The following is a 12,700-nucleotide window of genomic DNA, read 5'->3' on the forward strand; positions in this document are numbered from 1 at the left end:
GTGCATTATATCTCTATAAAGCTATTAAAATTTAACTGGTTTTAAATCTAGGATCACATTTATTTAAACTTCTGAAGACCTTAAGTGACATCCCATAAATTCTGAAATCACATTCTGGTGACATATTGGAAAAAAGCAAATGAAAGCAAATAAATCAAAGGACTGAGATTTAGAACAGATGGCAAGAAAGATCAGAAGGTCTGTGGCTGGGCATGGTGGCTCTCCAGTCATCATGGCAAGGACAAAGGCAAGATTATAAAACACACTAGGCTGAAATTGATCAGAGACCTTTATTATAGTTCTCATCATTCATTAAGCAACCTACACAAATCATTTTCTTTTCCTCTGCCTCAATAGAGGCTGCCTCCAAGCCTGAAATGGAAGACACAGTAGTGGAAGACCTTGTAGAGAAAAGCTAATAGGTGAGATCTCTGCTTATCCCGGCTTAGGTGAAGGGAGAACAGGAAAAGCATGTGAGTACAATATTCCAAACAGTCTGTTCTTCAAAGCTGAGGCCTGCAGGAGAGGGGCTGGCCAAAGGATGCAGGTGAAAGCTCACAAAACTGCCAAGCTCAGCCATCAATCCAATGTTCCTAAAAAAAAAAAAACAAGAAAAAAAACAAAGAGCAATATGTAAAGCAAGGTGCCTCAAGAACTGGATGAGTGTGACAGACTAGGCAAAGTTCACGTGGAAGCTGCACTGATACTGGCAGGTCTCTAAGACTGAAATACTCATTTTGAGGCATATCCATCCAAAAGATCTCAGAGGATAAACATGTCACTACAGAAATTGGGCGGCTGGGAATTAAGCATACTGGTCCAGAGAGTTAGAATTAGAAGTAGGGAAAGGGCAAAGAGGTTGCCGTGTTAGTTAATGAGCATTTGGAGATTCCAGACAAAGCATGATACAAAATAAATGAGATAAGTTTTCTAAGCAAAAGTTTATAACCTTTTGATAAATTTCCAGTTCAAGATGGGGGACTGAGCCCACTTGTATGTCCTCCCATCCAAGATTCCATTCAAAAGGAAATAAGGTTTTAAACAAAGAATGGGGCCCATCAGCAGTTAAGAGATTTCAACAAAAAGCTGAATAATAGAAATCTGATTGAAGTATGTTTATAAAAGAGCAGGAAAAAACATAAGCTAGAATGACTAGAAGGAGCAGCAGAGGTGGGAGCCCATCTGCCCAAGAGACTCATGGACAGTCTCCACATGGACACAGACACCAGGAAAAACAGAAAGAAGCACAGGCTAGAAAGGGTTAATGACTTGAGGGTCTACGTGAGAAACAGTTGGCCCCACCTCCCTACAACCTTCCAGCATGTAGCATTACCAGAAGACAAAACACTTAAAGCTAAATGGAAAAAAATCAGAGGGCTCTCTTCCAATAAACTAAATAAATTATCTGAAGAACTAGAGAAGCCTCTGAAAATGCCAGCTCCCCACAATAAGGCTTTCGGGGCCCCAGTATAACATCTGATCCCACCTCTGCCCACCCTAAAGTAAAAGTGCCAAGCAAAAACCACCTTCCCATGTATACACAGCTTCCAAACAGCCTTCATACTCCCTCATTTCTAAACAGAATGAAAAACTGCAAAATGAAAGGAAAAACTAAAATTTATTTTTAAAAAAACCCTAGAAAACAGATAATTCAGAGAAAAGAACATATAAGAAAACAAAGCAAAAATAACTCTAAGTTAAAAAAAAAGGAAACAGCCTCTTCTTTTGATAAAGGCAAATTCCAGCTGAGATCAAATGATAAAGCTGACTGAAATATTTTTAAAAAGAAAATCCTTCAAGCACTGAAGAGGCATCAATAACAGTGAAATCCAAGATCTAGAGAAAGCAAGAACACAATGTAACCCAGCCTCCAAATCTGCTTTTGCCCTGAGGTCATTTGCCAGTCCAAAAGACAGAGCTGAGAAATTCTGGCTGAGTCAAATCTAAGACTCTGCCCAAGTGGAAAGGTTGAATTTTTTAAAAAGCTGTAATCCCAAAAGGCTATACCCCCAGAGTAAAGCTAGACTAGAATTAAATCAGCCCCCTCACAGACTTGCATGCAGGGTTCACATATATTAATTACCACAGTGAGCCAAGAATCCTCAAGTCTTGGATTAGGATTAAGGAGATCCTGAATTTACACATTCCCCTAGGTACCTTGCAGCAGCAAATGAAAATCTTTGGAGAAACGTTTCATCACACAGGCCTCTAACTATCCAACAAATAATTTTTTCAAGTACAATGACCAATACACCAAGATAACTAGGCATAAAGAAGAAAAAAGACCATGAAACACTATCAACAGGAACAAGTCAGGAAAAAAAAAAACAAGTCAGCCTCAAAAGGCTGTGGATATTAGACTGGACAGAGACTATAAAACAACTGCACTTAGTTTGTTTAAGGAAATAAAAGACAAGCTTCAAAACATCTGGAGCGAATACAATAACAAGTGACAAAGTAGATTTGAAAAACAAGCAAATGGAATTCACAGAACTGAAGATACAGAAACAAAACAAACTAAAAAATCAATAGAAAAGTTTAAAGGATACAAGACCACCAGAGAAAGAATCAGTAAGCTGGGAGATCAGAAAAAAATACACAGAAGCATAGAGAGGCAAAATAATGATTGAGGTTTAATATACATTTAATGGGAATCCGAATGAGAAAGGAGAGAGAAAGAACAAAGCAGAGCCATTATCTGAAAAGATACTAGCTGAGACTTCTCCAGAACAGATAAAAGACATCAATCCTTAGATTTAAGAAGCCTAAGCAGACCAGAGAGGGAAATCTGCACGTAGATACATCCAACTGAATCTAAAGAAAAATCAAAGACAAATATAAAATCTTCAAAGTAACCAAAAGAGGACAAATTAGCTTCAAAAGATTAACAGATTAACAGTGATTTCTCATCAGAAACAATGGAAGCCGGGCACCTGGGTGGCTCAGTCGTTAAGCGTCTGCCTTTGGCTCAGGTCATAATCCCGGGGTCCTGGGATCGAGGCCCGTATCAGGCTCCCTGCTCCACGGGAAGCCTGCTTCTCCCTCTCCCACTCCCGCGGCTTGTGTTCCCTCTCTCACTATCTCTCTCTCTGTCAAATAAATAAATTTTAAAAATCTTTAAAAAAAAAAAAAAATGGAAGCCAAAAAACAGTAGAATGACAGCTTCAACATGATAAATAACTTTCCACCTAAAATTCTATATTCAGCAAGATACCCTTAACAATGAAAATAAAGCCTTTTTCACCACGACCACCCTCCAAAAAACCCATACTAAAGAAGACCCATACTAAAGGAGTTCTAAAGGATTTACTTCAGAAAGAAAGAAAATGATCACAAATGGAGAAGCAGAAATATAAGAGGGGCAAAGATATAAATATGTGGATAAATTCATATATCTTTGCCTGTATAATACAGCAGTAACAGTGCCTTATGTGGATTGACAAAAACAAAACAATGCATGACAATAATAGCATGTATGGGGAAGAGGGCCTTGTATAGGGAGTTAGTAGTTCTAAGATCTTATTTTCTTGAGGACAAGATAAAGGTACTATCTTTAGGCTCTGATAAAATAAGGATGTATACAGTAACTGGTACAGTAACAAAACAATAAAGTATATAAGTTCTTGAGAGAGGTAAAAAATGAAATAATAAATTGACTTAAAAAGGGCAAAAAATTGAAAAGAAAAAAACATAAAATAGGACAAATAGGAAGCACAAAATAAGATGGCAGATTTAAACCCATATATACCACTAATTACATTAAACATAAATGAACTAAGTGCTCCAGTTAAAGAAAAAGACTGTCAGCCTAAATTTTAAAAAATAACCCAATTATATTCTGTTTACAGATATGGAAAGGTAAAAATAAAAAGATAAAAAAAAATACATACCATGCAAATACTAACAAAGAAAGCTGGAAAATTTTAGAAGTGTTAGACAAAATAGTCTTTAAGGCAAAAAGCACTACCAGAAGTAACAATAGTTAACTTATAAAAAGTCTCAAACACTTAACTACTAGTAGCCTACTGCTGACCAGAAGTCTTGCCAATAACATAGCTGATTAGCACATATTTTGTATGTTATGTGTATTATATACTGTATTATTACAATAAAGTAACCTAGAAAAAAGAAAATGTTATTAAGAAAATAAGGGAAAAAAATACATTTACAGTGCTATACTGTAAAAAATCCCCACATACCCACAGAGTTCAAACCTGTGCAGTTTGGGGCACCTGGCTGGTTTAGTCAGTAGGGTATGCAACTCTTTTTTCTTTCTTTTCTTTTTTTTTTTTTTTAGGATTTTATTTATTTAGAAAGAGAAAGAGCGTGCATGTGAGTGGGAGAGGGAGGAATCTCAAGCAGAAAACCTGCTGAGCAGAGAGCCCCATGCAGAGCTCAGATCTTAAAACCCTGAGATCATGACCTGAGTTGAAATCAAGAGTCCCGACACGTAACAGACTAAGCCACCCAGGCTCCCCAGGCATGCAACTCAGCCCCACATTGGGCATGGAGACTACTTAAAAAAAAAAAAAAAAGCCCCCTTGGGGCGCCTGGCTGGTTCAGTCAGAAGAGCATGCACTCCTGATCTTGGGCTTATGATTTTGAGTCCCATAGTGGGTGCAGAGATTACTAAAAAAATAATAATAAACTTTAAAAAACAAACAAAAAACCTGTGCTGTTCAAGGGTCAGCTATACTATGAAGAACTTCATGCCAACAAATTTGAAAATTTAGATAAATGTAAAATTCCTAGAAAAACTATAATTCAAGGGGGAAGCAGGACAGGACTGCCTCAAAAAATAAAATAAACCCAAAATGATTCCAACATCATCCAAAAAAATTTAATCAGAAATCTTCCCATAAGGAAAATTCTAGCCAAGATGACTTCATTGGTGAATTCTACCATTCAAATAAATAATGGGGTGCCTGGGTGGCTCAGTGGGTTAAGCGTCTGCCTTCAGGTCAGGTCATGATCCCAGAAGTCCTGGGAGCGAGTCCGCATAGGACTCCCTGCTCGGCAGGGAGTCTGCTTCTCCCCCTGCCCCTCACCCCACTCACTCACTCTCACACGCGCGCTCTCTCAAATAATAAAATCTTTAAAAAAAATTTAAACTAGGGTGCCTGGGTGGCTCAGTTGGTTAAGCAACTGCCTCCGGTTCAGGTCATGATCCTGGAGTCCCGGATCAAATCCCGCATCGGGCTCCCTGCTCAGCGAGGAGCCTGCTTTCTCCCTCTGACCCTCCCCCCTCTCATGTACTCTCTCTCATTCTCGCTCTCTCAAATAAATAAATAAATCTTTAAAAAAAAATAAATTTAAACTAAAAAAAAACAAATAAGAAATATTTCCAATCTTACAAAGTTTTCTAGAGAACACATAAAAAGGGTACACACACTCTCCAACTAATTTGTATGAGGTTCACATTCAATAGGGAAAAAAATGCCAATCTCTCTTTAAAAACAGTGATACAGGGGCACGTGGATGGCTCAGTCAGTTAAGTGTCTGCCTTAGGCTCAGGTCATGATTTCAGGGTCCTAGGATCCAGCCCGCATCAGGCTCCCTGCTCAGTAGGGAGTCTGCCTCTCCCTCTCCATCTGCCCCTCCCCCATGCTCATGCACGCACACACATGCGCACACTTTCTCATTCTGAAATAAAATCTTCATAAATAAATAAAATTTAAAAACAGCGATACAGCATTTGCAATCTGTTAAAATTAATCTACAAAATATATAGAGTTAAGTATAATTAATGGGGACACACTGAAAGCTTTCCCTTTGAAATCAAGATGACTGCTACCAGCACATCTATTCAACACTACACTGGAGAATCTAGCCAAGAAAAAAGGAAAGAAAAAAGAAAAAGATAAGGATTGGGAAAACTTCACAAAATTGCCACTACTAGTGGGTATTACTATGTAACTACAGAAATCCAAAAGAATCAACACAAATCATTAGAATTAGCGTTGAGCAAGATGCTTAAGTACAAAATTAAGACATAAAACCAGTTATATTTCTATATACTAGCAACATATGAAAATTAATTTTTTCTTAGAAAGATGCCAATAACAAGAGCATCAAAATTAAGTACTTAGAGGAAAGCATCTAACAAAATATGTCAAGATTTCTTCCTATAAAATAAAAAAACTTTATTTAAAAAAACATTAAAGATCTAAATAAATGGAGAAATATACTATGTTCATGTACTGAAAGACTATTATAAATATATTCTTTCTCCCCCTAAGTAATCTATAGATTCAGTGCAATCCAATCAATATCCTTTTTCTGTGGAATTTGGCAAGCATATTCTAAAATATACATGAAAATGCAAAGAATCAAAAATAGCCAAGACACTTAAAGAACAAGGTAGGAAGATCTGTTCTTTCAGATAAAGCTACCATAATTGATACAGTGTGGTACGGACATGGTAATAGACACAACGGATCAACAGGTGAACAGAAAATCGAGGAACAGCCTTGATCTATCACAAAAGTAGCATGGCAGAGAAAATTATATGGAAAAGTAGCTATCTAAATAATAAGAAAAAAATTAGACCCTTACCTCAGTCTGATACACAAAAAAGTCAACTGTAGTTTTATGAAAGATAAGAAAACTATAAAAATTTTAGCATATAGGAGAATGACTTCATGACCTTGGGATAGGGAAAAAAGTCTTAAACAGGAAACAAATAGCATTACCTATAAAAAAAAATTAACACACTTGACTACCTTTATTTATTTATTTTTTTAAGATTTATTTATTTATTTGAGAAAGCGAGAATGAGAGAGTACATGAGAGGGGGGAGGGTCAGAGGGAGAGGCAGGCTCCTCGCTGAGCAGGGAGCCCGATGCGGGACTCGATCCCGGGACTCCAGGATCATGACCTGAGCCGAAGGCAGTTGCTTAACCAACTGAGCCACCCAGGCGCCCCACATTTGACTACCTTTAATTGAGAACTGGTTTATCAAAAGGTACCCTAAAGGGTGAAAAGACAAGTCATAAACCAGGAAAAGATATCTGCTTCCCATATGATGAAAAAGATTCACATTCAGAAAAAATAAAAAATAAAAAGCATACACACACACATATATATAATCACAGATACAGTTATAAATCAGTAAGGAAAAAGACAAAATAACCAGGACAAAAACAAGACACCACCCCACCTCAGAAAATGGACATGCATAGGAAAAGATGTCACCAGTAATCAGGGCAATGCAAAATAAAAGTACTAGGCAATTATCATTAACATCCCTACCAGACTGGCAAAAATCAAATACCAAGTGTTGGTGAAAATGAGGAGCAATGCGAATTATCATACACTCTAGGTAGAAATGTGAATCAGGTATGTAGGAAGTTCAGCAATATCTGCAAAAGAGGGAGATATACATATCCTATGTCCCAGTAATTTTATCCACACACATACACACACACGCCTAGAGCAATATGTGTAAGAATGTGACGAGGGAGCAGAAGGCAAGCTGAAGACAAAGCATCAATAGCACATTGCTTATAACAGAAAAAAAAGTTATCCAAATATCCACATTAAAATGGTTCAGTTGTAATACTGTCACACAATGGTATGCCATACAGCACAGAAAACAAGAGAGATGTGCAACCACACAGGTGGATCTCATAAATGTGTTAACCTAAAGAAAACAGCCCCAGGACAGAAGATGACCGATGAATCCATACAATCTGGTTACATTTTTAGAAAATTCAAAAAAATATAAAACCTGTTTAAGGATGCATGCTTATGTTGTAAAACTATAAAGAAAATCAAGTAATTACCAAAAAGTCAAGATACTATTATGTCAGGAAAGGGGATGGAAAGATCTACCACGAAGAAGGAATATATATGGAGTTTCTGGGGGCTGACACTACTATATCTCTTGACCTAGCTGGTGGTTGCAATGGTGTTCATTTTATTATTTATTGACTTTATACTTGTTATCTGTGTTCCTAAGGAAAGGCTTAGAAAAGAATATACATAAACTCATCTGCATAAAATATCCAGAAAATTACACAAGAGACTAATAACAGTTGCCTGCAGGGAAGGCACCTCTATGAAAGATTAAAGGACAGAAGAGGTAGAGGAAGTTCTTCATGTTTGGAGAATTGTTCACAGTACTGTTTTTCAACTACTATACACTCAACCGATATGTAAAGCATGGGAGATTTTAACTAGAATAACAAGATATGTTACCAGTCTTCACAACGTCAAAGTACAAGTATAGATGACACCAAGTAAAAGCTAGAAGTGGGTTGGGCGCCTGGGTGGCTCAGATGGTTAAGCGTCTGCCTTCGGCTCAGGTCATGATCCCAGAGTCCTGGGATCGAGTCCCGCATCAGGCTCCCTGCTTAGCGGGGAGCCTGCTTCTCCCACTGCCTCTCTGTCTCTTATGAATAAATAAATAAAATCTTTAAAAAAAAAAAAAAGCTAGAAGTGGGTTAAAAAATGGGAAAGGAGGGGAGCCTGGTGGCTCAGTCGGGTTAAGCATCTGCCTTCAGCTCAGGTCATGATCCCGGGGTCCTAGGATCGAGCTCCACGTCAGGATCTGCTCTGCGGGAAGCCTGCTTCTCCTTCTGCCTCTGCCTGCCTCTCTCTCTCTCTCTCTGTCTCTCATGAATAAATAAATAAAATCTTTAAAAAAAAAAAATGGGAAAGGATGGGTCCACTAATAGTCATACCTTCCAGAGTGGGGAGTTAACCAAAAAAAAATAGATATTTTAGTATGTTACGTAAACTGTAAAGGTAACAATGGAACTAAAAATAATGATATAACTTCCAAAAATCAGAATGGAGGGATTTATGGAGCAGTATAGGTTACCTAAATCTTCATTTATCACAGCAGGAAGTTAACATCTGCAGTTGAAAAATCAAGGATGAAGCATATTATTTAGAAATGTAAGTAACCACCTGAAAAGCTAAACACAAACAACAGGAGTGTGGAGCAGCAGCTGCATTTCACTGTAAGCCATTAGAGAAATAATTTTCAAGCATGGATAGATAGTGCCTTGATTAAAAAAGAAAAAATAATTTTCTACTTAGAGCATATATATCTAAGGACATGAGAACATTTATTTGACCAGGTACAAAATATAATACTGACTGAATCCACAGTTGCTAAAAGGGCCAAAATTCAGGTCTACTAATGTAGGCAGAGCAGAGGAATGCAATTACTGAGATTATTGGATCAAAAGATGAAAATGAATACGGCCACCACTTAGTGACCCTTTATCAAAAATCCAAGCTAAGTACTATGCCATGGTGGAGACCAGAGCAGAAAACTACATAAGATCTCTCCACTTCTTTTCCTAGCACCTTCCAATTCATTATCCACAGGTCTGTAGTGTTAAGTCTTTAAAATACAAATCTGATTAAATACTCTTTGAAAAGTTGGTAATTAAAGATAAGCAGGTAAAGTAGGCTCCGAACATATTTGGAGAACTGATGGGAAGTCAGTCACAAGAAGTTGCCTTCCTCAGGTAGGCAATTAACAAGTTATTTTTTTTAAAAATGAGTAAATAGAAAAAAAGGGTTAAGAAAGTTCTACAAATTGAAAGAATACTCAATAATCTAGACTTGAAGCTAGCCATGGGAAAGTATCTTAAAACACATTAAAAAAAAAAAAGTATCAAAAGGGTGAGAGGTCTAGGCTGATATACAGAACAAAAGAGAAAAATAGTGAAATAAATACATCCAGAAAGGCTTTCTTTTTTTTTTTTAAAGAATTATCTCAACCGATTTTTTTTTTTTTAATTTATTTATTTGACAGAGAGAGAGACAGCGAGAGCAGGAACACAAGCAGGGGGAGTGGAAGAGGGAGAAGCAGGCTTCCCATCGAGCAGGGAGCCTGATGCGGGGCTCGATCCCAGGACCCTGGGATCATGACCCGAGCCGAAGGCAGACGCCCAACGACTGAGCCACCCAGGCGCCCCCAGAAAGGATTTCTGAAGGTAATGATGCTTGAAGGAGATAATGAGAACACTCTGGTATTGTAAAGGTGAGAATGAACGGAAAGTGCGTGGCTCTCTCATATTCAATCAGAATATGTGCAGGGAAAAATAAGCTGACCAGATTTAGGAATAATTGGAGAAATAGATATCCATCCAAGAGAAGATAGCTAAAATAAGGTATCTCAAGTATTTTCTACTTCAATGACAGACTTAGTACACGAGTTAATGCAAAATTAAGAACAAACAGACACAGGCAAGTACACAATCTCCCAGTGGCAAAATAATCACTTTATACAGATTGTTGAAGAAGAAAAAAGAACAAGAAGCAACCCTTTAAATGCTGGCAATTGCTTCTGATCTCTAGCATTATGATGAGGGGAAGATTATATAGCATTATATGAGGGGAATGGAGATCAAAGTAGGAAACGAACTTCTCAATCCACCTAACCCCACTAGGATCTTTATATATTCCCTCTCATTTTTTTACAATTAGCAATTTTCAAGAAAAAGTTCTAGTTACCCAAGAGAATTCGAATTGCTAAATCTCACTAGATTTAACATATTAATTTTTCCCAACTTAATAGGAAGTAGGGAGAAAGAATTATCCCTAAGAAGAACCAAGTAGCAGTTTTATAAGGTTCTGAACTCATATCATTAGCATGGGATAGACAGGTGGAAATGATTACCCATTGACAGAGAACTCACCTTCCAGAAAAGCAAATTCATCCACAGCTTCTATTGCATTATCTGAAACACACAGTAAAAGGACACCTGACTAAGTCTGGTCATTTGGACATCAACCCCTTTAAAAAACCACAACTCACATAATAAAGGGCATGACATTTTATGCAAATAAGGGCATTTATAAACTTTGTCCCCTGCTGTCATGAGATCCATTTCTACTCCACCACCAAATCTTACATATCAGCTGTCTCTCTACGAAGTAGGAAAACTCTAGGTAAACCCTGTTCAGTGGCGAGAACCTTTTTGCTCTGAAAGTCATCAAAGGAGAGTGTAGCAAAATAGAAGGGAAAGTGGGATTAAGGTATACAAAAGCTTACACATGCACAAGGGTTACCAACTAAAGAGGCAGAAATTAAACCCCCAGTTTCTGGGTGAAAAAGAAGTGTCAAGACTGGTACAACATGGCAAAAGGTATAAAGGGGTCTAGTCAGCTTTGGCAACACTTAAGACTCCTTTCATTACCTACCCCACCACCTCTCCAGCCACCCAAAGCATAGGGACTCTAAAGGTTAGGATCTTCTATCACTGTGGCAGTCCAACAGAAAACATCATAGGGAGAGACCCTGTAGCACCTCTCACCTTACAGTGGTGGCTTCTCCCCCAGTGAGAGGGAAGCCTCCCCCAGCCCTCCCTTCTTTGCCCCCAGGTACCGAATACCACAGTGACATTCTACCCAAATCTCTCCTCTGGAGGGTTTTCCTCTTTCCTTGTTGAGCACAGCAGTAGGCATCTTTTGCAATGGTCTCCACAAACAGTTCCTGTGAGGCGAACAAGGAGAATTGAATCAATAGGTTCTAGCACAATTCTTGTGAGCGCCTCTATTTGAGTGATGGGAGGGGAGTAAGGGGTGCTCTGGAGAGCTGCTCAGTCCTGGACTTCATGAGGGCCTATTATTCCCTTTCCCCCTACCCCGGTAGCCCATGACACGTCCCTCATCCCTCACTTGTAAATCCACCCCACTCATTCGCTTGACACTCCTACAAGTTATGTTAGACACTCGAAATACCACTTAAAGTTGTTGTCCAAAGCCCTTATGACGAGGCAGGTGTGTTAACAAACCAATAAAACTACTGCAGGTATGTGACTCTTTCTCCCAGTCTTCCCTCCCACAGTTACGCCTCAGAATCCGGTCCCCGCACCTCACTCACCCCCTTACGCTACGCACACACAGTCCAGACCCTCCTCCTCCCTCGCTTGCCCCCTCTCCAAGCCGCCCCAGTCGCCGCTACGCCCCGCCCCCCGGAAGGTTCCTGAAGCCCCGCCCCTCGCCACCTCACCGCCCCGCAACCCCGTGTGGCCCTGACGCTCCCGCCGCACCGCGGCTCGTGCCAGAATGAAGATGGCTTCCTGTCCCGCGAGGGTCACGTCGGGGTCCGCCTTCACCAAAGCCTTCACTCGCGCTAAAGGCAGCCTCGAGAGACGAGCCCCGGGCGCACTCGTCGGGGCTTGGGGCTGCGGAGCAGCCGTCTCCCCACTGGGCCCCTCCTCCTCCCGGGGCGTCCCGCTTCCAGCCGCCGCCGCCGCCGCCATCCGGGCCCCGAGCGTGCTGCGCGCGACCGCTGACTGTGCGCGCGCATGCGGCGCCGGCCCCTTTCCCGCGCGCGCTGCGGGCCACGCCCCCTGTGGGCGCGTGGCTCCGCCCTTTACGCGGCTGGACGCTCCCAGGACTCCGGGCGGGCGGGGACCGGCGCTGGGCGTGGCGGCTCTGGTCCTGGTGAGCGCCGTCGGGCCTGGTTGACCCCAAGCACCGTCCTTCAGTGCCTGAATGTGGTTGAGCCGGGCCAGTGCCGGGAGGAGCTCCGTGGTCTGGAGAAACCCAGACCAAGCCTGCAAGAGCCTCAGTCAAGAGATAAGCGAGTGATAGACAAGACTGAGAAGGGCAGGTGCCCGTGCGAGGCCCGGGGGAGATCCAGCGTGCGAGAAAGAGGGTACCGAGAGGGGCGCGAAATCTGGACCGGTGTCAAGGTGAACAAAATGCCCTAGAAGGAGGTAGGACCTTGGCA

The 12,700-nt window shown here is 40.5% G+C and overlaps 1 protein-coding gene across 1 annotated transcript; it reads right to left on the reverse strand.

Moving 5' to 3' along the window:
* Positions 1 to 271: 271 nt before the first annotated feature.
* POLE4 (DNA polymerase epsilon 4, accessory subunit) lies at positions 272 to 12,293 on the reverse strand. Its single transcript, XM_021699164.2, has 4 exons — positions 12,015 to 12,293; positions 11,371 to 11,455; positions 10,659 to 10,700; positions 272 to 593 (listed from the first exon to the last, which is right to left on the reverse strand). The coding sequence occupies exons 1-4, from the start codon at positions 12,225 to 12,227 to the stop codon at positions 580 to 582; spliced, it is 354 nt and encodes a 117-aa protein (XP_021554839.1). The 5' UTR covers positions 12,228 to 12,293; the 3' UTR covers positions 272 to 579.
* Between the last annotated feature and the right edge of the window lie 407 nt (positions 12,294 to 12,700).

Source organism: Neomonachus schauinslandi, chromosome 10 (genome assembly GCF_002201575.2).
Source record: "Neomonachus schauinslandi chromosome 10, ASM220157v2, whole genome shotgun sequence".
Lineage (NCBI taxonomy): Eukaryota > Metazoa > Chordata > Mammalia > Carnivora > Phocidae > Neomonachus > Neomonachus schauinslandi.

Excerpts from the sequence above, each read along its gene's own strand:
- POLE4 (XM_021699164.2), bottom strand. The coding sequence starts at position 12,227 with ATGGCGGCGGCGGCGGCGGCTGGAAGCGGGACGCCCCGGGAGGAGGAG. Across the intron at positions 11,456-12,014 it reads TCATTCTGGCACGAGCCGCG|GAACTGTTTGTGGAGACCAT; the intron begins GTGCGGCGGGAG and ends TTCGCCTCACAG. Across the intron at positions 10,701-11,370 it reads CCTCCAGAGGAGAGATTTGG|ATAATGCAATAGAAGCTGTG; the intron begins GTAGAATGTCAC and ends TGTGTGTTTCAG.